Source organism: Nelumbo lutea, chromosome 6 (assembly GCF_056320005.1).
Source record: "Nelumbo lutea isolate HS-2025 chromosome 6, American lotus-T2T, whole genome shotgun sequence".
Classification (NCBI taxonomy): Eukaryota; Viridiplantae; Streptophyta; class Magnoliopsida; order Proteales; family Nelumbonaceae; genus Nelumbo; species Nelumbo lutea.
Genome location: NC_142689.1, coordinates 28,622,764 through 28,650,558, shown reverse-complemented (window position 1 = coordinate 28,650,558; position 27,795 = coordinate 28,622,764). Strand labels below are relative to the sequence as shown.

General features: G+C 38.4%; 1 protein-coding gene across 1 annotated transcript in view; it reads right to left on the bottom strand.

Moving 5' to 3' along the window:
• NS1 (Class II aminoacyl-tRNA and biotin synthetases superfamily protein) overlaps window positions 1-27,795 on the bottom strand; it is a 55,767-nt gene that overhangs the window by 5,715 nt on the left and 22,257 nt on the right. The window contains exons 3-10 of the mRNA XM_088950309.1: window positions 24,938-25,048; window positions 20,759-20,863; window positions 20,163-20,300; window positions 12,016-12,096; window positions 8,846-8,923; window positions 7,972-8,040; window positions 7,774-7,848; window positions 208-291 (exon numbers count right to left, since the gene is read on the bottom strand). Coding sequence (XP_088806435.1) covers window positions 208-291; window positions 7,774-7,848; window positions 7,972-8,040; window positions 8,846-8,923; window positions 12,016-12,096; window positions 20,163-20,300; window positions 20,759-20,863; window positions 24,938-25,048 — 741 coding nt within the window. The remainder of the gene's footprint in view (window positions 1-207; window positions 292-7,773; window positions 7,849-7,971; window positions 8,041-8,845; window positions 8,924-12,015; window positions 12,097-20,162; window positions 20,301-20,758; window positions 20,864-24,937; window positions 25,049-27,795) is intronic.

Sequence of the window (27,795 nt, the reverse complement as noted above, 5' to 3'; positions counted from 1 at the left end):
AAAAGATCATGTATGTGCATCTATATAAGTCCACCTAGGATTATGCAAAAGAGTTAAAAGGAAAAGAAGAAAGAAAGAAAAAAAGGGATAGAAGCATCAGGCAGGACAATTAGTCAAAACAGCCTTGATTTTGTTGTTTAGCTCAATCAGAACCCATCCATATATAGCAGAAAGTGAAGAAGAAAAGTTAAAAGTGAGAATTCATACACTCAATCGATCAATGATTCCTTTCTCAATCCAAGTATTAAAGAAATCCATGTCTTCTTTGCAGTTGTCTAGGACATGCCTTACCTGACATACAGGAAAATACATAAAATCATCTATTGAAATATGAAGAGTCTTGGAGGTTGATAGAGATTTTGAGTTCAAAAACCTTTTTGCACATGCATACAGACACAAGTAGGGGTGTCAATTGGACTGGATTTGGTCCAATCCAATCCAGTCCAATGTGAGTCCATTACAAATTGACCAGGTCCAATCCAATCCAATGAATATTTTGGACCAGTCCAATTCAATGTTTGGACCATCCAATCTGTTCAAATTCGTTTTAATTTAGATTGGTTTCACTTGTCTAGTAAGACTGCAATATCCTAGTTGTAATGTAAAATAAACAAGAAAGAAAGTTGAGAAGAAGGGAAGAAGAAGAAAAGGAGAAGAGAAGACGAAGAGAAGAAAGTCAAAAATGAGTGGGTTATTACTAAGATTGTCGCCCACTCAGCTATTTATATTAATAGTTTAAACGGGGTAACGAACCAGAATTACCCCTACTGCTTACATAAGCTAAGAAATAATAGAAACAGAAAATAACTACCAACTACCACTAAGTAACATAAATAGACAAACAGTAGTGGGGACCACATTATTGTTCTACATCTCTACACTCCCCCTCAAGTTGGAAATAGATATTAGTCATTCCCAACTTGCATAAGTCTGCCTCCAACTTTGTCTTTGAAACTGCCTTAGTGAAGCATGTTGGAGGTGATATATGGAAGATGTTGTGGATGCTTTTACAGCCGCTAAAAGCAGCAGTGATGGACAGCAGCAGTAATGGGCGATTAATTCAGAGTTTAATGGACAGCAGCAGTAATGGGCGATTAACTCAGTGTTCTCATCTTAGTGTTTTCATCTTATCTAATTCAGTGTACTCATCTTATCTAGCTAGATACAGTTCTATCTTATCTAGTAGGGAGTCTTATCTGTTCAGTGTTCTTATCTAAATTCAGTAGTATAGATCAGTAGGGAGTCCTAAAAGTGGGATTCTTATCTTCTTGTAATCTCCTATTTAAAGGAGCTAATGATATTCAATAGAGGCATCGAAATTCTCAGTCAAGACAGAGTAGAGGAGAGTTGGTGATCTCCTGAACAAATCACCATTAAGGCGCCAAGATAGGTTCCTCAAGAAAAGGGAGGAACAAGGGAAAATAGGAGGTTTTCCCCGTGGATCAACCCGTGACGAGATCCTATTCGCGGGCCTGTAACAATTTGGTATCAGAGCAAGGCGTCATGGGTGACCTTGAGCAGTTGACGACTAGGGTTCATGAACTGGAGCACAAGCTCATGGAAAACAGCACGGAGGTGCACGAGATCAAGGAAGACGTCCGAGAATTAAGGCGCATGATGGAGCTCTATTTTTCTAGCAAGGAGAGGAATCCAGATGGGGCTGCAACCACAAACGGCCGCCGTCCAGACATGGAAGAATCGTCCGGCGAGCGGCAGGTCGTCGTCCAAGGAACCGCGATCATTCCCAAATACAGTAGGCTAGAGTTCCCTTCCTATAACGGCACGAGAGATCCGTTGGGATGGTTGTACAGATGTGAGCAGTTCTTCCGCAACCAATGGACAGAGGACAAAGACAAGGTAAGCTTAGCTGCATTCCACATGATAGAGGAGGTGCAGCTCTGGTTTTATAGATTAGAGTAGGAGGAACCCGGGCTCAGTTGGACCCAATTCAAATCCTACTACCTTCTCAGATTTGGGCCCCCATTAACAAGCAACCCATTAGGCGAATTAATCAACCTCAAACAGACGGGAACGGTGGCTGAATATCAATGTCAGTTTCAGACCCTCCTTGCAAGAGCATCATCGGTATGACCAGACCAACAGGTCAACATGTTCACCGCGGGGTTAGTAGAAACATTGAGGGTGGATGTGGAGATGCAAAATGCCCCCAATCTGGTTACTACTATGAATTTGGCTCGCGCTTTTGAACGCAAGTTGTAACTCAACCGCGAAAGTATCAGTATGGGGAGGCCTCAAACAGCATGGGCACCCCCGAGACCACTCAACATGGCCCCATCTTCTGCAGCCAGCTGGGAACAGAAACTATAGTCAAGCCACGATTCCAGATTGGCATCTAGTTTGGGATGAACTTTACTCAGCAGGGCACAAGTGCAAGAGACTTTTCTGCCTCCTGGTGGAACAAGAGGAAGATGAGGATGAACCCTCTTCATTGGAACCCGATCCAGGAGGGCAAAATCATTCCACCTATCCTGAATTCCTTTAACTGTGTTTCAACCCATCCTGAATTCGAGCTTGAGGACAAGCTCTTAGTCCAGGAGGGGAGTAATGTTGTGGATGCTTTTACAGCCGCTAACAGCAGTAGTAATGGGTGATTAATTCAGAGTTTAATGGACAACAGCAGTAATGGGCGATTAACTCAGTGTTCTCATCTTATCTAATTCAGTGTTCTCATCTTATCTAATTCAGTGTTCTCATCTTAGTGTTCTGATCTTATCTAATTCAATGTACTCATCTTATCTAGTAGGGAGTCTTATCTATTCAGTGTTCTTATCTAAATTCAGTAGTATAGATCAGTAGGGAGTCCTCCTAAAAGTGGGATTCTTATCTTCTTGTAATCTCCTAGTTAAAGGAGCTAACGATATTCAATAGAGGCATCGAAATTCTCAGTCAAGACAGAGTAGAGGCGAGTTGGTGATCTCTTGAACAAATCACCATTAAGGCGCCAAGATAGGTTCCTCAAGAAATGGGAGGAACAAGGGAAAACAGGAGGTTTTCCCCGTGGACCAACCCATGACGAGATCCTATTCGTGGGCCTGTAACAGAAGACACACTTCTTAGTTCTATAATGTTGTACGTATTATGGGCAATGTTAATAGCAACCTGATTATCACAGTACAACATCAGGGACTTCTCATAAGCAATACCCAACTCCTCAAATAGGGATTTCAACCATAACACTTCAGCCACACCATTCGCCATAGACATATATTCAGCTTCAGCACTGGAGCAAGCAACAACATTTTGTTTCTTACTTCTCCAAGAAACAAGATTTCCTCCTACAAAAGCACAATACCCAGAGGTAGACCTCCTATCATCAACACATCCAACCCAATCAGCATTTGTGTAAACTTCTATTTTCATGTGATTATTGTCTTTGAAGAGTATACCTCTGCCAGGACATCTCTTCAAATATGCCAGTATCCTCTCAACTGCAAGTAGGTGAGTGGTTCTAGGGGAATGCATATACTGGCTAACAACATTGACTACATAAGAGATGTGTGGTCATGTGAGACAAAGATAAAGAAGTTTTCCAACCAACCGTTGGAACATAACTTTATCTTCAAGGGGCTCTTCACCTTCTACACTGATCTTGTGATTTCGTTCAATAGGTGTGTCAACAAGCTTAACACCTAGCTTCCTAGTTTCTTCCAAAAGATTAAGAACATATTTCCTTTAGGAAACAAAAATCCCAAGTTTAGACTGTGCAACCTAATACCTAGGAAATAACGTAGCTCTCCCAAGTCTTTGACCTCAAATTCTTGGTGAAGGAGTTGCTTAAGAGAGTCAATCTCACAAGTATCACTCCTTGTCACCACAATATCATCCACATATACAGCAAGTAGGGTTAAGGAGGAATCCACTTTCTTAATAAAAAGAGTGTGCTCTGATTGGGCTTGCACATAGCTGAATTTTTCAAGAGCCTATATAAATCTATCAAACCAGGCTCTGGGAGATTATTTTAGTCCATATAAGGCTTTATGAAGCCGTCAGACCTTCTTTCCTACTTCTTCACTATAAAATCCAGTAAGTAATAGCATGTACACCTCTTCTTGCAAGTCACCATTGAGAAAGGAATTTTTAACATCCATCTGAAAGAATGGCCACAGAAATTAGTTGCAAGAGATAGTAAAACTCTAATAGTGTTCATCTTTGCTATTGGAGCAAAAGTCTCCAAGTAGTCTATGCCATATGTCTGTGTAAACCCCTTTGCAACAATCTAGCCTTATATCTTTCAATGGAACCATCAGCATTATGCTTCACTATAAACACCCATCTACACCCAACCGGTTTCTTCCCTTTAAGCTGATCAACTAACTCCCATGTATTGTTCTTCAGAAGAGCATCCATTTCTACCTTCATTGCATCCTTCCACTCAGGTACCGACAAGGCTTTCTACAATGTTCTGGGAATGGGAATAGCGGCAATGGATGCCAAGACAGACTTGTAGGATGGAGACAAATGATCATAAGACAGAAATTGGGAAACACAATGAGCATAGATGAGGTATAATGTCATTTCCCTTTACGGACTACAATGGGAAGGTTAAGATCATCCAACGGAGGAGAAGTCTCAACCATGGAGGGTATTTCATCTGTAGTGGAAGATAAAGGAACTGTGGTACCTGGATCTGGACCCGCAGAGGGAAGTGAAGTTGGCCTGGACTATTAATGACCGAAATCAACCTGCCTCCACTGTCTGTGATATACCCTCAAATCCTAGCACCTTTGACAACCCTCCTCACTACACTCCCCTTTAGTGATTGGGACAGGTAATGGAATTTCTGATGAATGAGCCCCCACCTCACTACTCTCCCCCTGAGAAGAAACCCTAGGATAATAGGGTACATCCTCAGAAAGTGACATCCATAGAAACAAACCGTTTCCCAAAAGTAGGTTCTTAACAGCAATATCCCTTTTGAGTTTGTGCATATCTAAGGATAGATTGTTCTACAATGCTTTGCAAAAGATAAATGACCTAACCGAATATGCCAAAGCATAACCTGGCTCACAGACTGAGAAACAAAAGACCTCCCAACTTCACTATCTTCCCCATGTGAGCTCCCTCCAAGTAGGTAGATTCCATTCGTCTCACAGTCAATCCCAATCACCTTCCTTGTCTCCAGATCCTAAAAAACACATCGAACAAGAGAAAATGTCACTGAACAATTTTGGTTTTTAGTGATATTATTAACTGAAAGCATGTTAGTACTAAGTTTAGAAACATGTAAAATTAAGGACAAAGAGATGGCATTAAACAATTTAATGTCTCTCTTGCCAGAAATGAGAACAATGGAGCCATCAATAATAGACACTTTGTCTCTACCAAAGGATAAGTACTAAGTAGTAAACAGTGAGGACAAACCAGTCATATGGTCAAATGCACCTGAATCTATCACCCAACAAGCTTCAACGTTACCTGGGCTGAGGCATGATATGTTGAAGCCCGTGTACCTGAATGAGCAAATGCTGAAGTGGGAGTAAGAAATGTTGTAACTAGTGGCTGAGATAAGGTTGTTGAATTGCCAACTTCACTCTCCAACTGAGTCAGAGCAGCCCAAACAACAGCTAAGGTGTCTAGGGATGTGGTTCTTGTGCTAGATGAGGGTGCACCATCAGTAGTAACAGCCACATTGGCATTTCCCCTTTTATTACTGAGCTTTGCTGGAACTAGATGTGGTGTAACTTCCAACAGTGTCTTTAGTATGCTTTGGTTTCTTGCAATGTTCACACACTAACTCCCTCTTATCTTCCTTCTTCATATCCCTCTCCTTGTCACCCCCAAACTTTTGGTTTCATTATTGCTAAGGCTAATTCCAATGGTTGATGCTGCAACATAACACTTTTCCTACTTTCTTCACTATGCACTAAAGAGTAGGCTTGTGACAAGGTCACACTTTCTCTGGTGAGGAGTTGTCTCACAATATCATATTCAGAATTCAGACCGGCTAGGAATTCAAAAACCCTATTGGTTTCAACTTGTTTTTCGTAAGTTTGTGCATCCTTCTGACTTTCCCACTCAATTGTCTCTAGGTGATCAATTTCATGCTACAAGGATTTCAAAGTGGAGAAGTAAATTGAGAATGGTTTCTCTCCTTGCTTAAGGTTGTTTACTTCACATTTCAGCTCATAGGCCCGTGGTTGGGAGTAGGTTTCTTTCATGATGTCTCAAATCTCCTTAACAATTTTTGCCCACAAGTAATTTCGACTAATGTGAGGCTACATGGAGTTGCACAGCCAAGTCATAACCAAATAGTTCTCCTGAACCCATTTGGTATAGGTTGGGTCCTCCTTGGTTGGTTCCTTCACATCCCCCAACAGATAGCTCAGTTTTCCTCTGCCCCCAATAGTCATCATGGCTGACTGAACCCATTCCAAGTAATTTGATCCATCAAATTTGACAGTGGTAATCTGAAATGAGTTCCTAGTCATGTAACCAGAACCACCAGCCTCCAAACCACTTTCCCCTTAATTCTTAAACTCCATTCTTGCCATCTCTTCCAAGAGATTGATCAAAAAGAAACTCTTTTAGTGCTGAAACAGGTGTAATTGCACCTAGAACTTGCTAACAGCTGACCTAGAAGGATGAAATAGGATTGGCAATCACCTAGAAATATTGGAACAGGTCTAATAGTCTCCCAGAAACCAATATTACTCAATCTGAAATACTGTAACAGGTCTAACTATTATCCAGGAATTGACAACAGTCATAAATTTAGGGTTTAAAAACTGAGAACTGGACGTAGGTCAAGAGAAAACCCTAAAAAAATAGGAGAAAATAGAAAACTCCCAGCCGCACCTTCCAGATTATTCAAAACAGACTTTGGTTGAAGTCGATCTCAAAAACAAACACAAACTCACTCAGAGAAGTCTGGCCGCCACCTCCAAACCAGTCTGAACCCTAATCTTGAACTTTCTTCCTTTCCCCTGATTCTTCCTGATCACTGGACACCCTCCAAGGCTCTACAACCCCTTGGGCATCTGCTGCACTCCCCCAGCAATCTCCAAGAACCAGCCAATTGACTTATCTCTGCTAAAACTTCCAACCCTAGGAAGTTCTCATGTAGTTGGCCTGATTAGACTCACATGAGAAGCCCTAGGTTGGCTCTGATACCAACTTGTCTAGTAAGACTGCAATCAATCCTAGCTGTAATGTAAAATAAACAAGAAAGTCGAGAAGAAGAAGAAGAAGAAGAAGAAGAAGAAGAAGAAGAAGAGAAGGAGAAGACGAAGAGAAAAAAGTCAAAAAAGAGTGTGGGTCATTACTAAGATTGTCGCCCCACTCAGCTATTTATATTAATAGTTTAAACAGGGTAGAAAACCAGAATTACCCCTACTGCTTACATAAGCTAAGAAATAATAGAAACAGAAAATAACTACCAACTACCACTAAATAACATAAATAGACAAACAGTAGTGGGGACCACATTATTGTTCTGCATCTCTAAAGTTTCAACTCAACCCGGTCCATTGACACCTAATATTATTATCTTATATCAATGGACTAGATATTGGCTTAATCCAACCCAATCCAATATAAACTTATTACGCACGGACCATGTCCAATCCAATCTAATAAATATTTTGGACCGGATTGGTCCAATCCAATATGTCTTGTTGGTCCGTCCAATCCACCCAAATTGATTTTGGACTGGACCCCATTGACACCCTTAACAACAAGCATGCATGGGAAGAGAGAGCTCATAATCACCAGCATAAATATTGGATGGACAATATATGCAAAAAAGTGACCTACCACATACTTTAGATAGGCAGTTGCACATGCCATGTCACCACTCAAATCAGCAAAAGCAAGTTCTGGTTCAATCATCTTGAACAAGAAGAAATTTGTTAAAAATTCTGATCAGTTATGCCATGAACCAGGAAACTATCATCTCAAATAAGGGGAGGTGCAAACTTCAAAATAATTTGAACAAGAATGAGAAAAAGATACCCAGAATTCAGCTAAATGCCTAGAAGTGTTAGAATTCTCTGCTCGAAATGTTGGACCAAATGTGTACACCTGGCAACAGATAAGCTAATCAGGTCACAGAAAGATCAAAAGAGGATGACTAAGACAGTTGCCAAGGCAACAAGGCACCTGTGGAGGGTGACCTCGCCCAAGCACTTAGTTATTTTTGTACAAGGTGTCATATAATATTTTTATATTTTTTACTTTATGATAATTATAACATTACAATAGACATAATTACACTAATCTATTCAATTTGGGGGCCAACAAGATAGTAGGCATTGTCTTTGACCCTTGAAGACTTCAAACTGTACCAATGGGCAAGGAAAGGACTTGAAGATTTTATCCATTCAACAAACAAGAGCAACCAAGGTATGTTCATTTTCTACTTCTGCTGCCCCTTTCTTTTCTTCTTTATTGGGACAAAAATAGGGGATCACACCGTCTCCTTTTAATTTTCTAAGTTTTTCATTTCCTTTTTCTTATGAATAATATGTTTTCTAAGACAAAAACAAGGGCTCAACCCTATATTTTCTGATTTACCAAATAAACTATGTTTTCTATTATTTCTTTTTATGAAAATGTTGATTTTCTATGTTAGTACATTCCAATATGAGGTTATACTTATTTCATGAGAATTATTGGTAATTATTAGTGAAAGATGACTGCTGATTGCAGTGAAACCTAGGGAACTACCCTAGGATTTATATTTTTTTTGTATTTTAAAAAACTAATCACATAGGCAACAAGGCCCCCCAGTCACCTAGATTTTGCCTTGGTGTCTTCAAAACTATGATGACTAAACAACATGTTGAGAATGACAATATGGATATGAGCATGGAAAGAGAATGCATACATCACAAAGAGCAGAAGCATATGTTTCAGCATTGAGTTGGCCCGAAACAGTCAAGAATGCTGGTTTCCCAAAAAAATCCTGCCATGATTAAAAAAAAATAGAGAGAGAGAGAAATACAATCATAATTAACAGCACTGCTTTAACTTCATAACCAGTTCTAAACATAATGACTGCTAAGTAAATTTAAATCGAGGGGTGGAGTAGGGGATAAAGACTTAAAATTAAGGCTGGTTTCAACATGAAACAAGCTGTGGCATTAAACAGAACGAAATGGCAAAACAGGATTCATGTAGCCAACCCCATATAGTTGGGATAAGGCTTGGATGATGATGATCAACGTGAAAAGAACTTTAGTAACAAAAGATTCCTAAATGAGTGAGTTACAAGCAAGCATTACATCAAGAGGTGGCCATGATCAACATAGTATAATTGAAATTTTAGAACCAAGATAAGCCAAGCATATCAAGTTGTGCAATACTCCCCGCCCCCACCCCACCCCACCCTCCTGGCTCTTTGCATAGCTAGTAGTATATACAATACCCTATTAATGTCCTGTACAGATGTCTTCAAAATTTCAGACTTGGTCATGATAAACACAGTAGAATTGAAATTTTAGAACCAAAATAAACCAAGCAGTATCAAATTGTACAACACTCTCCCACCCCCCCACCCCCTTCCTGGCTCCTTGTATAGCTAGTGGTATATCCGTACAATACCCTATTAATGTCCTGTACAGATGTCTTCAAATTTTCAGACTTGGGCCTCTGTAGTCTTACTTTCACTCAAGATGGTGTGGAGGAAAATCATGTGAAGATGCTTCAAAGCAAAGTAGCAGTGACATGGACACTCGGAAGAATGAAACGCAAGAACTTGTTCTGATATTAAATTTGACCTGATATGTTGATCAGCTAAAGCACTAATAATTTGACAGTGGATATGGCTTTAAATAGAACAGATTGGAAAAACAGGATTCAAAAAATATGGAATAGGGAGGAGTTCTGGCACTTCACCATGGATGACACTGTGAGGTGCCGGTCCTGCATGCTTTCCGAATCATCTGTCAAAAAATGTAATAACTTATTCTTGGTCCACTTCTTGCAAGGAGCAGGGAGTGGTCACGTCTGCAAAGACATTAACTATTTTGTAATGGATAGGGCAATGGTTCACAAGGGGTCAAGTGAGTGTTCAGATCTGGCTTTGATTCTGTGGGAAGATAAAGGGAGACTTTAACAGTAAGGTCCACGTTTTATTTTTGGGTCTATGAATGTATTAAATACATTCCAGCCCTTACAGAGTCTCCATATCCAACTGGCTTCAAATAGATTGCTAGAACAGTACAATGCTGGTTTCAAAAAATTCTACCTATGCCTGAAGTCCCAGGATTTCCAAAATGGCATCCACCAAATTTCATTTTTATAACGCCATCAGTAGGTGGTCACCAACTCACCATTGTGCATGACACAACTCTTGAGGTAGAAGAAGAGACAATCCATTGTAACCCTCTAAGGATATCATCAAATGGGAAGGAGCAAACAGGTCCATAGCTTTTGTCCAAGGCACCGCTTTGATACCAATACTTTCAATTATAGCCTTACTGAGTACCTACCCTTTAAATATTCTCACATCTCTCTCCCCCATATAGTCCAAAGGAACACTGCCCTGGTGCATCGCCACATGATCTACCCTTTTCTTCTCAGTAAAGTAACAAAGGTTGAGTTGAACAAGCTAACCACATCTGTTAAGGGATCCCACCTGCATCCAAATAGAGATAAAACCAATCCCAAATAACAAAAGCAATTGGACGGGAGAATAGTATATAATAGCTTGTTGTATACATCATTTTAATACAAAATCTGTTTATGGTACCTATCAAAAAAAAAAAATCTAGGTCCTTTAGGAGGTTGGGGTTTTGCCAAGAACCAGAAGGGAGTAATCTTACAGGTGTATTCAGTGCCTATTGATGATGGGACTCAATTAGAGCACAGCTAGCATCCATCATGGTTTTTGTGTAGTCTACATTCTTTGATTCACTTATGCAGTAATTGAGGGGAGGCCTTGGGCGGTTGTCAAGTGAGCTAAGGTGGTGGGATGAGTAATATGAGAGTTATGAACAAGAGTATTTCAGACCTTAGCATAGAAAAAATATGAGAAGATCAGAGAGAGAAGATAAAAGAAATAAGAGGAAGGAGGGAGGGAGGATTGGACCTCACAAGATACCACAACAGAAAGAACCTTTTTCAAGAGAAAAGTCTTTCTCTTCCCCATTAGAAAAAATATTACAATATTACAATTCAGCCAAAAATCAGTGATTCCTGTTCACCCCTTGTTTTGCCAAAGTATCAGCCATAGCATTAATTGATCTTTGAACCCATGGCACTTGCAATTGCATTCCTTGAATTAACCACTTAAGCTTCTTGATTTCATTCCTGTATGTCCAAAAGGCTTCCTCGTTCTTCAGCCAGCCCCCAACCTCCTAAGAATCTCCTTCTATTACAAGCTTTTGAACACCCTTCTCATCTCTAGAGACTCCCCTTATGCTTGAAGGACCCGGGTTCCCCATGCTACTTCCATTAAAATTTAATTTGAGGAAAACCTTCATACAGTGGTGCCCACAACTCAGCGATTTTTTTTGTATCTTGAAGTGGCCACTAGCAAGTAAACTTTTCATTCATCATAAACTCTAACTACCCAACTGAAATATTCTCTTTATATAGATCTGAAATATCGGTCAGCTAGTCCTTACTTCAGATCAACATGACAGCTCACTGATGCTTCTAAACACTCTAAGAGACCTTCCAAGTTGATCTTTAGATTAAGAAATGAGAGAAAAATATATTACAGCACTAGATAGGAGAAAAGGTAAAGAAAGAAAGACAAAAGAGAATCATTTTAGCCAAAAGAATTTGATAGGGAAGTATTTCCATAATGATATTTCATATTTATAAAATTATTATGGAAGTAGCCTTTTTCTTTTGTTCTTTTACATGGAATTTGATTCAATGTCAAAGCATTCACCCTGTTTCTGGACCATCAAGATTCTTGAGGGAGATTCCTAAAAACCACAATATTGAGGTAATAAACTAAATCAACAAACAAGCAGTTACTTGATGATGATAATTCAGTGTTTGCTGAAATATAAAGGGGAAATTTAAATGAGATTGTCTCCTTACCTGTGACCAGTCAATTAAACCACCATCAGTCTTTGGAATAGTATCAACTAGTGAATCAGAAGCATCCCGAGAGCTTGGAATCTTTCAATCAAGAAAACAAAAAAAAAAGAAAACATGCACACGCATTCTATTAAAAAGTGTTCATTATTTCAGTAGGTATGATAAAACCATTCCTTACATCATCTTAAAAAAAAAATGGAATAACTTAAATAGATTTTTGAGAAATGCGTGTAAAAGGTAACTCTAGAAGGGAAAACAAGCAAATCCTTGGCACAACTAAAATTATATCCAACTTTAAGGCAAGACATTATTCTTGAGAAAATGCAAATATCAGCTAAATCAATCTGAATATTAATTACAAATTGAACTTCAAAGAAAAGGCTTTTTTTCTTTGTCAAAGTGTCTACCCCACCCAGCCTTTTTTTTTTTTTTGGGGGGGGGGGGAACCAACAACCCACATCTCTTCCAACCATACACTTACTTTTGGACTAGTTGATCAATTGAACAAGGAAATCTAGGAACAAATAATGAAAGTAACTTTTTATTCAAATGTCTTGGTGAACACAATGTGCCAATAGTGTTTTCTTTTCATAAAACTTTCCACTAAAACTTTTGCATCAGGTTGAGAATCCGCACCAAAACTTTTGCCAAACTCTCATGATTATGGATCCTGATTTGTCTTTTGCATGTTCATGTTAGGACATTCTCTGGAAAGGACACACTGCACCTTATTCCAAGTGTAGTGTCAAATGGGCAAGGGTATAGTAGGATGGTCCCCAGAAGCGACCAGCCCAACAACACCCTATTTTGATATTAAATACGCAAGAGTTCCCACATCCTTATAGACAGGGTGGATAAAAAGCTAATCCAAGAAACATGACTTAATGTAAGAACATTAACAAGGCTGGCATCTTATTATAATCATTACTATGGCTGCATCTTACTAATATGTGTATTAGTGAATTCTACTATACTCTCTCTCTCTCTCTTATATGTGTTACTAAATTCTACTATAGCAGCTCCACCATTGTATTTTCTCTTTTACTTGAATAGAAATCTGCTGAATTAAAAAATATAAAAGAAAGTAGTTTCTTGAAGAGAGAAGGAAGAGAGAAGAGAAGAAGAGAAGTTGAAAGAAAAGACAGCAATAATCTGGCCGCCCCCTTCACTTATTATTTATACTAAAATAATAGAACAGTACAAAGATAAGTAAGCCCTTATAGGGCGGCAAAACATAAAACAGCATATATAACACTCAAAAAACATAATAAAACTTGGACTCACATAACTACTGTGGTCCCCACCTCCTATCTAACAACTAACATAAAACATCTACTCAGAAAAACATCACAAAACTAATTAATCTTCAACACTCCCCCTCAAGTTGGGAGTAAATGTCACACATTCCCAACTTGCATAGATCATGTTCAAGCTTGTTCCTTGCCACCCCTTTAGTGAGAACATCAGCCAGCTGCAACTCTAAAGAGACATAAGGCAAACAAACTTCTCCAGTTGTTAACCTTTCTCTTATAAAACATCTATCAACTTCAATGTGTTTTGTCCTATCATGGTGAATTGGATTGTCGGCAATATTGATTGCAGCTTGATTGTCACAGTATAACATCATAGGTTCCTCTACTTTCACCCCAATCTCACTCAAAAGAGATCTATACTCAGCCTCTGCACTTGACCTTGCCACAACCGCTTGCTTCTTACTCTTCCAGGAGATCAAGTTTCCACCTACAAAGGTACACACTCCTGATGTAGACCTCCTGTCATCTAAGCATCCTGCCCAGTCTGCATCCGTATAGGATTCTAGCTTCAAATTGTCATGATTTGAGAAAAGAATGCCTCTGCCATGGTGCTTTTTCAGATATGCAAGTATTCTCTCAATAGTTTCCCAGTGTTGAACCCGAAGTGCATGCATGTAATGATTCACAACACTGACAGCATAAGAAATATCTGGTCGTGTCATACACAAATACAGCAGTCGGCCCACCATTCTTTGATATCTCCCCACATCCTTTACCAATTCACCATCCACACCATTAATTCTATGATTTGGATCAATAGGAGTATCTGTTGGTTCGGTCCCTAGCTTCCCAGTCTCTCGTAGTAGATCAAGTACATACTTTCTCTGTGAAATGAAGATCCCATGCTTGGATCTTGCAACTTCAATCCCTAAGAAGTATTTGAGCTCACCAAGATCTTTGATCTCAAATTCTTGCTGCAATGATTTTTTGAGATCGTCAATCTCCTCCAGATCATTTCCTGTCACCACTATATCATCCACATACACAATCAGAATTGACACCAAAGCATCTCTCCTCTTCACAAAGAGGGTGTGATCAGACTGTGTCTGTGTGTATCCAAAATGGATGAGTGCCCCTCTGAACCTATCAAACCAAGCCCTAAGTGACTGTTTCAGTCCATACAGAGATTTTCTGAGTCTGCACACCTTTCCTTTACCAACATTTTCATAAAAACTTGTTGGAATGTTCATATATACCTCCTCCCGTAAGTCACCATTGAGGAAAGCATTTTTTACATCAAACTGGAACAAGGGCCATGAATAGGTGGCTGCTAGAGATAAAAGAATATGAACTAAACTCATCTTAGCTACTGGTGCAAAGGTTTCCAGATAATCAACACCATAGGTCTGAGTATACACTTTTGCTACCAACCTTGCCTTGTACCTCTCTATCTTGCCATCAGCCTTATACTTCACTGTGAATACCCTTCGACATCCGATTATCTCCTTGTCTAGGGGGAGATCAACTATTTCCCAAGTTTGGCTTTTGACCAAAGCATCCATCTCATCTTTCATGGTTGTATGGCTATTTTCCACTCAAGTTTGGAGAAAGCCTCAGTAACATTCCTCGGTATAGACACAGAATCCAGGGAAGAAAGAAAAAGCACGGTAGGAGGGTGATAAGGCACTGTAGGAAAGATGGTATGAAATGCAGTGGATTGTACACTTTCTCTTCCCCTTACAAAGTGCAATGGGAAGATCAAGGTCAATGGGATCAGTTGCAACAATGGTGTTAGGGACAGAAACATTATCATCAAAAGGACTGACAAAGAGTGGTGTGGGTCAAGGATGTGTGGAGTCAACCATCATCTGTCAGCGTTGATATTGCTGTGATGTTGCCCGTAGTGGCTCAGCTAATGAAACTGGAGAACCAGGAAGAGGAACAAATTGTGAGTTCTCCTCCCCAAAACTCTCCCCCTAAAGAGAACCATTTGAGAAGAATGTGGATTCAAAAAAGGTAACATCCATAGTGACAAATCTGCTCCTCAACACTGGGTCATAACAGCAATACCCCTTTTGGTTTTGAGCATACCCAAGAAAAATACATTTCTTGGCCCTATGATCCAATTTGTTGCGATGAGGGCCAAGAATGTGAACAAAAGAAACACAGCCAAAAACCCTCAGAGGTATATGAAATATCTCTCCATTTGGAAAAATGAGGCTAAATGGCACCTTAAACCCCAAAGTCCGTGAAGGAACACGGTTAATCGCATGTACAACTGTAAGAACTGCATCTCCCAAGAACTATACATGAACTGAAGCACACACCATAAGACTCCTTGCCACCTCCACAATGTGTTTGTTTTTCCTCTTAGCAACTCCATTCTGTTGTTGTGTATATGCACAACTACTCTAATAAACTACACCATGTTCTAGGAGATCGTGGTTAAGTCCTTCTCAAAGTACTCTCTGGCATTATTTGATCTAAAAACCTTAGTTCCCACTCCAAATTGTGTGAGAATCATCTGGTGGAATTGTCGTACTAAGTTAGGAACCCCGTCACGTGATCTCATCAAATATATCCAAGAATATCGTATATAATCATCCACAAACAAGAGAAAGTAACGGAATTCTCCCATGGAAGGGATTTGATATGGCCCCCATACATCAGTGTGAACAATATTAAAAGCAGAAGTACTTCTTTTATTACTTGGTTTAAAAGACTGTCTACAATGCTTTACTAATTGACAACTCTCACACTCCAAAGTAGATAATTGAACAAACTCAAACAATTTTGGGAAAAGACATTTCAAAGAACTAAAAGAAAGATGTCCCAAGCGATTGTGCCAAAGCATAATCTGGTTTACTAACTCTGACCCACTACTACTGTTGCTGCTAACATGATGGCCCTGATGTCTTGGAATCTCATCCAGAAGGTAGACTCCATTCACCTCACGACCACTCCCAATCATCTTCTTTGACTCCAGATCCTGCAAAACACAATTACCAGGAAGAAAGGTCATAGAACAATTCAATTTTTTTGTCAAAGAACTAACAGACAGTAGGTTGGTATGAAGTCTAGGGACATGTAAAACAAAGGACAGAGTTATATCATTGGTCACTCTAACTGTCCCCTTCCCAGCAATGGGTATATGTGAACCATCTGCTGTAGAGACTCTATCTCTACCAGAGCACAACTGATAAGAACTGAAAATGGTAGGGGCATAGTCATATACTCAGATGCTCCTGAGTCTAAAATCCAGGGAGGTCCCTCCTTGCCTAAAGTGGATGCAAGACTTGCAGTTGCATATGAACTACCTATATGTGCAAAGGAAGTGGTGTAGTTGGCTCTTGCATTCTACTATCCATCTAGAAGGCTAGAGCTAGGTGAACCTTTCTTACTCATAAGTTGTCCAAACCTCTCCAATTTTGTTCTCACTACTGCTATTGCAATTGATTCCCAATCAATTTGGGAGAGAGGGGCTGAAGAGTCTCATGTAGTAGCTACATTTGCAATTCCCTTCTTGTTTCTTATCCGAGCAGGCATAAGATTTGGATGAAGCTTCCAACAAGTGTCCCTGGTATGCTTAGGCTTCTTGCAATAATCACACACCAAGTCCTTATTATCTTCCCTTCTAGTCTCACTACTCCCCCTGTCTCCATTCGGCTTAGGTTTTGTTGTACCAACCATAGCCGACTGGTCAATCCCAGGCTGTCTCAGCATTACATTCCTCCTACTCTCCTCTCCAGAGACAAAAGCATAGGCCTGAGAGAGTGTCACACCCTCCCTAGAAAGAATCTGCTGCCTAGCAATGTCAAATTCAAGGTTCAGCCCTGCCAAGAACCCAAAAACCCTATTCCTCTCTACTAGTTTGTGATAAGTTGTTGCATCATTTACACTTTCCCATACCACAGTTTCTAAGTGATATATTTCCTGCCATAGGGTTTTCAGCATGGAGAAATACACAGCAAGAGGTTTTTCTCCCTGTTTCATACTTATCACCTGATTTCTTAACCGATAGGCTCTGGCTTCATTTTGCTTCTGAGAGTATGTTTCAATCACTCCATCCCAAATCTCCTTAGCCGTATTAGCCCATAGGAAATTTTTTGCAATATGAGGTAACATAGAATTACACAGCCAAGACATTACCATGTAATTCTCTTGCACCCATCGGGAAGAGTTTGTATCAGGTTTCTTCTCCTCCCCAGTGGGATACCCTAATTTTCCACGGGCACCAATAGCCATCTTAGCTGATTGTGCCCACTCCAAATAATTTGTACCATCAAGTTTTACTGTAGTAATGATCCCAGACCCAAAAATATCACTACTACCTCCAACACCCAGTCCCACAATACCGGTAGATTTCATCTCAGTATTCCAACTCTCCATTTTACTTCAAATTGTTCAACAGTAAGAAAAAAATAGATTGAAGACCTATAAAAAATAATTTAATACCACACACACAAACCAACCCTTCCGGAAGAAGAAAACCCTAGCTGGAGGGAAATCTCTCTCCTCCCCACGCCTCCCAACAGAGAGAAGTGAATCGATCACACCGAGAGGCCTAGAAACTTTCAAAAACCAAACCGCCTCTTCGGAATCAAAAGAAAACTAACAATACCTAGGCGCCCAAGATCAGATCAAAAACAAATAGTCCAACTTTTCCGGGACTCTTCCCCATACTCCAGTTCTTCCTGATTTTGATGTCGAATAGTAAATCACCTTCCTGATGTCTAGATCCCACCAAAAACTCCAAGAACTGGGCAATCTATAACAGATCGATCAGCCCTTTACTATTTCATGCAGTCGGCTGATCTAGGGCTGCATGAGAATGCTTCAAGAAACCCTAGTCGATGCTCTGATACCAAGTAGAAATCTGCTAAATTAAAAAATATGAAAGAAAGTAGTTTCTTGAAGAGAGAAAGAAGAGAGGAGAGGGAGAAGAAGAGAAGAATAGAAGTTGAAAGAAAAGAAAGCAATAATCCAGCCGCCCCCTTCACTTATTATTTATACTAAAATTATAGAACAGTACAAAGACAACTATGCCCTTATAGGGCGGCAAAACATAAAACAGCATATATAACACTCAAAAAACATAATAAAATTTGGACTCACATAACTACTATGGTCCCCACCTCCTATCTAACAACTAACATAAAACATCTACTCAGAAAAACATCATAAAACTAATTAATCTTCAACAACTTGCTCTCTATCTTAAATCTTTATCATATAAAATTATAGCCTTCTTTAAATGCTAATTTGTTATGAAATTGTTTCTATTAAATACTTATTTTATTACTACTATTTTAGAAAATATTTAAATTAATATAAATTAAAATACTATTGTCATTTATACCTCATGATTTTCTATGTTATAAAAGGAAATTTAATGTTCTTAATAAAGAGAGTTGTCATTTTTTCAATTAATAATATACACGCTTATTGGTATATAAAACAATGAAACCAACCTAATTTTAGCTTTTATTTTATAAATTTCTTATTGTCTAGGCAACACCTATGCCTAGATGACTAGGTGCCCCACTGCTATCCAAAATCACCAGATACCTTGGCAACTATCATCTAATGAGGTGTCCAAAGATATCAACTCTCCAATATTAGAACAAGAACCATGAGAAGCAATTGGTGGTTGAGAAATTTGTTAATGTATTTTGGTGCTTAAAAATCACATAAACCCCATATGTTAATTAAGAATAGGAACAAATCAATATTGTTTTAAGTCAAGAATGGTAGTGCAATACAGTGGCCTATCTCTGAGACCTTCATTGGATAGAAAAGTAGGAAAATGTAAACTTGCAAATGGGGATATTTCTCATGAAGTTTATGGTGCAAGATGGTTGCAAAAAATGCAGAAATAGATGATTCATGGTTTAAGTCTTATTATAATGCTAATATCTGCCACCACGTGGAACAATCTGACATTGAAGGCATTTGGGTAATTCCATTCCACCTAGAATGGAAGCTTTTTGAATGGCTGTTGACCCTAGACAGTATTCTTACTATGCATCACCTAAAAAGAAACATCTTTCATTTTACCAACTTATGTTACCTGTACATGAGAACAACAACAATGTGATAGATTTATTCATAACATGTAGCATGGAAACATTCTTGTGGGGATATTTCTTTACTTTGTTTAGAAGACAAATATGGCAGCTGCTGCAGCCTCATAACATGTAGCATGGAGACATTCTTGTGGGGATATTTCTTTATTTTGTTTAGAAGACAAAGATGGCAGCCTCATGATATTTTCTCTTCTTGAACCAACTTTCTTAGGAGTAGGAAAGCAAAAAATTTTGAAGTTCTGTTCCTTGTTAAGTTTATTGGGGAATTTGGAAAAAGAGAAATAGAAGAACCTTTGATGGAACGTATAAGGATCAAAAGGGGTTATGTGTTGATGCAATCAATATGATTTTAGACTGGATTTTGGTGCAGCCGGAACTTATGAATGTTCAAAGATCTTTTGGTTCTTATCTTTTGGTCTACCTTGGATATGGTGACAGGCATTGAAGGCACATGAGTAAGTTTTGTAAGTTCACTTTCGAATTTCCTTTTGACATAAGTAATCTGTTACAAGTTGTAAAGGATAGAAGAGCTAGGGGCAGACCAAAAAGAACATGGGTTGAGGTAGCAAGAAATGATTTAAGGGCTCATAATTTAACGGTGGATATGGCACTGAACAGAACAGAATGGTGAAACAAGATTCATGTGGCCAATCCCATATAGTTGGGAGTGTTGGATGATGATGAACATGAAATGCAACTTAGTGATCAACAAAAACAGGTAGAGATCATGATATATTTCATTAAGAACAGAAAACCCACAAGGGGAAAATGTGCCATGCTATGCAATTTTTAATACAAAAGAACATACCAAAGTAGTCACGCAGAACTGTTCGCCAGCCCCTTCACAATCTGAAGCAGTTACAATTGGGCTTGAAATCCAGATAAACCCATTTTCTTGAAAGAACTTATGTGTAGCATAGGCCAAAGCATTCCTTACTCTTGAAACCTAAAACCAGCTTGCACAATACAAATGGACCACATTATTCACCTAAAGAAGACAGTGGAAGAATCTACTGCCATTCATTCTAAAATGGAAAAAAAAAAAAAAAAAAAAAAAAAAACACTACATGGTATAGCAGGATAATCATACTGACGTAAAAGAACAAGCTCAAGATATCCATGTAATGAAGCCATGGGATTAATTCACTTATACAGGCATTATTCTTATTGGTTCTATATGTTTCTCTCTTGGATAAACTTAGGATTTTTTTATCAGACACTTTACAACAATAACAAATTCAGTTCCCCTGTTCTTCTGCTCTTGGTGAGTGAGAATTTCTACCTATCAATCTCTCTTGTTGAAAGCAACTCCCACTAAATTGTATAATTTTCTAACAAATATCTCAAGATACTAATAAGAAGAGAATTACAATGTAATTTAGTAAATAGAAAACAGAAGCATACAGCACCAAATGTATTTGTTCGAGGACGAAGATGCGCCTTGGTTCTCAAAAATTCTCTGCTTATCCTTTTCTTTTGAATAGGAAAGGAAGGGTCACTCTTCCCAACCTGTAAGAAGAAGTATGAATATCATATTAGCAACATTCTTACCATGAGCAAAGTTAACCCCTATGGTCCATGGTGTTTGGACTGTAGGGAACTGGTTAGTAGCTGAAAAGAAAAAAAGGCAAAAGAAAATTAAAAAGCATACAAAAAAAAAAGTCTTAAAACTGTAATACCAGGCTTACTCCCCCACCCCAAGGGCACATTCTTGAGGTTACTGTTTTATGATCCAACAACACATGGTGGTTTGGAGGATTCTAACTTGTCTATGTCAGATGCAATGTTTTAAAATGTGGAGGCGTGACACGAGGCGTTCCACTACCTAGAGATGTGAGGCATAGTTCAGAACGCAAGAGATGTAAGCCTCCTTAAGAGGAGGGGGGTTAGGAGGAGGAGGAAGGGGGGACAAATTGGGCTGCAACAGAAAGGGGGTGGGGGGTCTGGGGGGCTTCCCCCCAGCCGAAGGGGCAAGGGACAAACCACTTTCTTTCCCCTTATCTTTTGTTCTCTTCCCTTTCCTTTTCTTTTCTTTCCTTTTTTCTTTTTTTCTTCTCTTTTCTTTTTTCTTTCCCTTCCCTTTCTTTTTTTTTCCTTTCCTTTCCTTTCCTTTTTTTCTTTTTTCTTTTTTTTTTCTGTCTTTTTATATAAGATGTGCATGAAGCGCATGAGGCGTATGCCTCAGAGGTGTCAGTGCCTCTGGCATATGCCTCAGGGCGTTTTGGGAGCGCCTCACCTAGAGGTGCGCCTCCACACGTACGCCTCCCACGCCTTTTAAAACACTGGTCAGATGATATTAGATTTTTCTGTATGAAGGGGCAGATAAAACTACAGCTCCAGAGAAAAGCTTTGAGGGTGTGGGTTCTTCAAAAGAGACTTTTTCCTGTGAATGAGAGTCACTTCCAATTGTCATGCAGTTATTACAGGGATGTATAGAAAATCTTCCCTCTCTTGGAGGATGCAGAGGTTGAAAGTGATGAAATGGATTATAGAACAAAAGAAGATTGGGCAGCATCTGAAGAATGGGGGATTTGGAACAAGTGCAGATGGATAAGGTACACCACTTGGATAAGTCTTTGTCCATTGATAAGGTTGTCCAGCATGAAGCTTAAGTGGACACATCTCTGGGTTTATTCTTCTTGAGTTGGGATGACCTTGCAGCAGCTACTTCTAAAAGATTGGAAAAAGAAGGTAATTTGTTGGAGAAAGCAACAACTTCTCAAATTACTCCAGAAAAAGAGGTGTTGGAGGATCTAAATGAGGAGATAAACAACTTCCTATGCTTGGATGGAGTGGAACCCAGTGTTGTTCAAGGAAGGGACTGCAGAAAGATCGAAAAAGACCTCCAAGTCTCGGGGGTTTTCTAAATCCAAAAGAGTCCAGACAAAGAATACTGGAGGCAGAGGACAATGGGGGGTAGAAACAAGAGTCACTTGAAATCCATGGGTGATGTGGGCTGGTTCTGGTCCATGCCATTTTGTTTGTGTTTGGTACCTTCCTTGTGATTGGGTAATGAGATTATTGTGTTTTGGGGTGTTATTTCAGTGGTTTGTATTTTTGCTTATTTGACCTCAGCAGTAGATATGGAAAAAAAAAATCCAATGATCTTGGCTAGATATTACAAGACAAGAAGTGGTGTGAAGGAACCAGGTATATAAGTGGTCCTGCACTTAAATTGACAGGGGAGAGGAGAGAGTTGATGTAGCGGCATCATCCTGGTTTGACAAGCAAGACTAAACAGGAACTCGGATCATCCCCGAAGGAGAACTACCAGCAAGAATAACAAAATCCCATGACAATAGAAATTTAACAATTTTTGGATTTTCCTACTTCTGGTCAATTTTACTTTTTTAGAGTTGCTTTCTAGCTTATAGGTGTCATATGAGTATATCTTTTTGAACAAATGTCATAAGAGTATATCTAACGAGTCTAAAGAGTCTTTAGAATTTAGAATTTAGAAAATTTAAAGTTGCATGCTCATAACGCTTCTTTTGGCCTAAGGTTGAGGGATCACAGCTTGTCTATATGACTTGATTTTCATGTCATTAGAAAGATTATTCAGTTACCTATCCAATGAGACCAAGATATTGTGAATCTAATGTTTTGTCATAGTCATAACCATTACTATTGAGGTGTCAGTTAAATGACAGGATTTTGGTCTTTTACAATTTTTGTTTATCTTGGAGTTGCTTTTGGTTCATTTAGCCTTATTAGGGTAACAAGTATATATTATTCCAGAGGCTAGGGGTGCAACTTTTCCGGGTTAGGGTTGGGATTTAGTCAAAATTTCAATGGGCCCAACCCAAAGCCCGAGCCTGTAACAGTGTAAACTTTTAACTCGGGCCAACCCAACTTGCACCCCTATCCAGAGCCATTCAAGGAATTAGAATCCATATTTGACTATCCCTATGGACTTCATATGGGTTTGCCTTAGTCCTAGTGCAATTAGGAGTCATTTCCAGTCAGTTTCAAGGTTGAAATTAGAGTCTGCAAAGAGAGATTCATTGAGTCTATAAAACAGTTATTATAATTGGAATTTTACGAGTCAATTTGATCAATAAAAGTTTGCAAGTAAAAAACCACCAAGTTATACGTTGATATCTTATTATGCATAGCAACCAACAATCATCTACAATAATTAGCAATGGCATTCATCAAATAACTAAACTTCATATCAAAACATAGAAAATCATCATATTCATGAGAAGATAGACATTTAAATATATTAATCCCAATATTCCAAATATAACATTGCAATATGATAATAACAATAATTCAATCAGGCAACTACATTAAAAAATAAATCAACTTTTTCATTAAACAAAGGAATATTACATGTAATTCCATACCAAATCACCCCTAAGTTCTAACATAATTTTTCTTCAAGCATTCTAAAGCATGTAGTATTTATGAAAAGAAAAGGCACTAGCCATAAGCCAATTAACCATTCGATTCAGTCATTTCATCAACCTTTATCAGACAGCCCCTAAGATAATTTTTCTTCAATTAAAACATTCACATAGTCTGTTACATGATCTTAATTTAGATTTAGAGTACAAAGTTCTGGAAAAGGAAAAAAAAAAAACTTTCAAGTATATAACGGAAATAGATGCAGAAAACATTAAGAGTTCAAAATTGTTAATAATTACTCAGTGCATCATATTCATTTCAATAGAATGAACCCAGCCAATTAAAATATGTTAGGTATGTTTTAAAGTGCCCACCTAGCATCTTTAGACATGCACCTAATGGGCTGAGCCAGCAAGCCCAGCACCTTTTCTTAAAATACTTGAGGCAATGCAACAAGGATACCCCCCAAGACCACCTAGGCATTGCCTTATAATCATGCCAGACTTCTCAGACCCAAGCCCTGCCTGTACCCACAATATCATTGAGCGGTGCAGGGTTCAGATACACCTGCTGCTGCTGTTATCAATTAAAAAAGCAAAATAATAAAAACAAAAGAAAGGACCTATCATGTTTTTCAAGCAGTGGGGACAAGTAGATAGATGGAGAAAAAGGGAAAATGTGACGGAATTTGTATAGAAGATGCAATGCAACAGCACCTGTTAATAGAACAATACACCACAATATTGGAATATGACAATTAGTAAATTTTAATATACTCAAGGTATTAAGTTCGTGAACATAATAGCCAGGATACCACAATAGAATCATAATATTCTCTAACCATGTTAAGTTTTAACCACTCCAAACCAATTGGAGATATTCAAAGGTTAAAATATTAACCCCAACCTACAAAGTCATATTATGAAGGCATACATTACCATGAGAAAACTACTACTTACATTTTAGACCCTTGCATAACATAATCCAATATGTGCAAAACCGATCAGGGACGAAAAAAAAAAAAAAACATGTGCACAACATGCAAAGCAAGTATGAACTATGAAATTATAATCATCTCTTTCCGGCATAATCTCTGATATGCAACAGACATTAACAATTTCTATGTAAGGTTGTACCAGTATTGCCAATATATCGGCAAAAAGGAAAACACTAAATGTATGATACAATTATGTTGATTTCCTGCCCAAGAAGAAAAAGCAATAGGTTCCTCACAGTGATGACTTTGGTGACCCTCAATTCCACTTTCTGCCCTGATCCTTGACTTTCTACAATGGCACCCTCCACCCATACAGATGCACCAGTTGTAATGGAGCCAGATTCCACCTGATAAGAATCTCAAGCATTGGCAAATTATTACCATGTCATATATTTTCAGGGTAATCACCATGTACTCAAATGGGAAATTCATATTTATGTTAATGTAAAATTTTGCCTCTCTAGGGTGTCGCAGGGATTTGAGGATAATAGCTTCCTGGTTTAAGGCACCAGTTCTAAGTCATTATTAACAATTTTTTTGAAAAATCTAAGTCATTATTAACATTACACAGTTAATCCAACATCAACATATAAGAAAGATAATATATATAAATAGAGATAAATGGAGAACAAATAGTATTTAACCTCTCTTTAAAACCCCTTCTTATGGGTAAAAGCAAACTCAGTATTAACATAAATAAAATAAAGGAGGGAGAATATCCAATATCTAAAAAATACAAGCTGCTTAGTGGATTGGATCTCTACTAAACTACTTCTTGCAAGACAAATGAGAAATTGGACATGTCATCTTATTCTGATTCAACAGTGGTAGTTTCTGGGCAAGAGAAAAGGAAAGAAAGTAATGCATGGGTGGAAAAGGATGCTCAGGTTTGTCATTAGTTTGCAGCAGAAGTTCAGGAGGTGTTTCTGATGGAGATCACATTGAGACTGATGCACCCCACAGGTTTCGCTTTTACACTTACATTAGGTCAAACGACATTAGTTTAGGACTTATTTTGCTTAATGTAGGATTTGGATTCATTTCTAAAGTTCCTTTTTTTTGTTGTCATTGGGTTCATTTGTAATGTTTCTTTTTAGTAGGGGTTTACTTGTAATTTTCAATTTTAAGTTTCTAATAGAGTCTAACATTATGTATTAGGGTTATGTCATGTTTTTGAGAAATAGAAATTTTATAATCCGTCTTCTTCAATTTGTCTTCTCTCTCCTCTCCACTGCTCATCTTCTTCCTCCTTCCTTCTAACAGGGGTGCTACATCAGTTTGGTATCAGAGCCTTGCTCTGACCCACACTTCCTCCTCTCTCTCTCTCTCTCTCTCTCTCTCTCTCTCTCTCTCTCTCTCTCTCTCTCTCTCTCTTTCTCTCTGCTAGGGCTGCACATGGATCGATACGGACCGTATGGTTCAGTTTTATATAATTTTGTCAACTAAACCAAAATTGTTGGGCTCCTTTTTATGCAAACTGAAACCAACCAATTGGCATCAAAACCGAAACTCTCGGTTTGATATGATCGTTGGTCGGTTTAATTGGTTTTAATTAAACTGAATGCAAATTCCGATAAAAAATAGTATGAAGCAGCTAAACTGATTAAAAAGACCCATGTATGATCCGCTATAAATACATATTTTGGCTACATGTCACCGACAACAAAGCAATTATTTATTAGAGTTAGACTTTTGTGTTTTTTTACTTAGCAAATGATACAAGTGCATAGAACTATTAACTTTCAAGGGTAAGATATTAAATCCCAACCACACATCTCCCATGTATTAACATGCATGCCAGGTATGACATCAGATCCCACTCAGGCCCATGAAGTTTGTGACTCATATTTTCATTTGTTCCCATGAAAGCATGATTCATTTTTTACTTTTTTTAGGTTCACCTTTTTAGAGTTTAACTTTTTGTGAGATAGGCTGACACAAATCAATTAGTGCCTGAAAGACTGGAGAGTAGAAAAAACAGGCCAGCACCTGACTCAACAAAGAATAGAAAAAACATTAACATGGGCAAACACTTTTAATGTACATATCGATTCGGGTCAGTTTTACTTTGGGTTACAAAGGTGTTACCCTCAACCGAACCGAGTCATCGGGTTGTAACATTTTTAAACCAAAACCGACCGACTATCTCGGGTTAAATCAGTCTGATTTGATCAGTTTGGTCGGTTTTAACATTCCGTGAACAGCCCTACTAACCGCCTCTTTCTCTCCCACTGTCCCCTCTTTGTTTCTTCTCCTCTTTCTTCTTTTCCTTCCTCTTCTCTTTTCTTCTTTCTTTCTCTCTTTATTTTCCTTTCCCTTTCCTGTTGCTACAGCTGAAAAATTACAGTCAGCACTGCCTCTGTCCCCTTCATTGTTTTTCTCTTTCTTTCCCTTCTCTTCTCTTTAACCTCTCTTTATCCTCTTAGTCTCTTCCCTGTTTTTCTGTTCCATGCCAATCATCCAATCTTATAGCCTGAACCGGTCACTAATTCAAACAAAAGAGCATGGTGTAGCAGCAGATGAAACAACCGCTTCTTCAGTTAGAAACACAACTGCAAACAGCGTTTGGAAGTTGCTGTCTTCATTTCCTGCAACTAAATTAAGCAACATCAAGAGTAAGGGTGTCCATGAAAAACCAAAAAAACAAACCGAACCGAGAAAACCGAACCGCAAAATGCGGTTAACCGAACCGGTCGGTTCGGTTTTGGTTTGGAATTTTTGAAAAACCGAAGGAACGGTTCGGTTTTCAGTTAACCTATAAAAAAACCGACAGTTAACCAAACCGACCGGTATATATATTTATATATATATATATATTTTTTAATATATGTCACATATTTTCTTGTATTTTATATAAATACATATTCATTATATATAAATATATACTTATATTATATTTATAATGATCTATTTACAAATACATTATATATTTTTAAAATATTTATAATATATTATATATCATTTATTATTTATAATATAATATTATACATATATTTATATAATATATATTATAAATATAAAAAACCGAAGAACCGAACCGGTCAAAAACCAAAACCAGCGGACCGGTTAACCGGTGGTACCAGTTCGGTTTCGG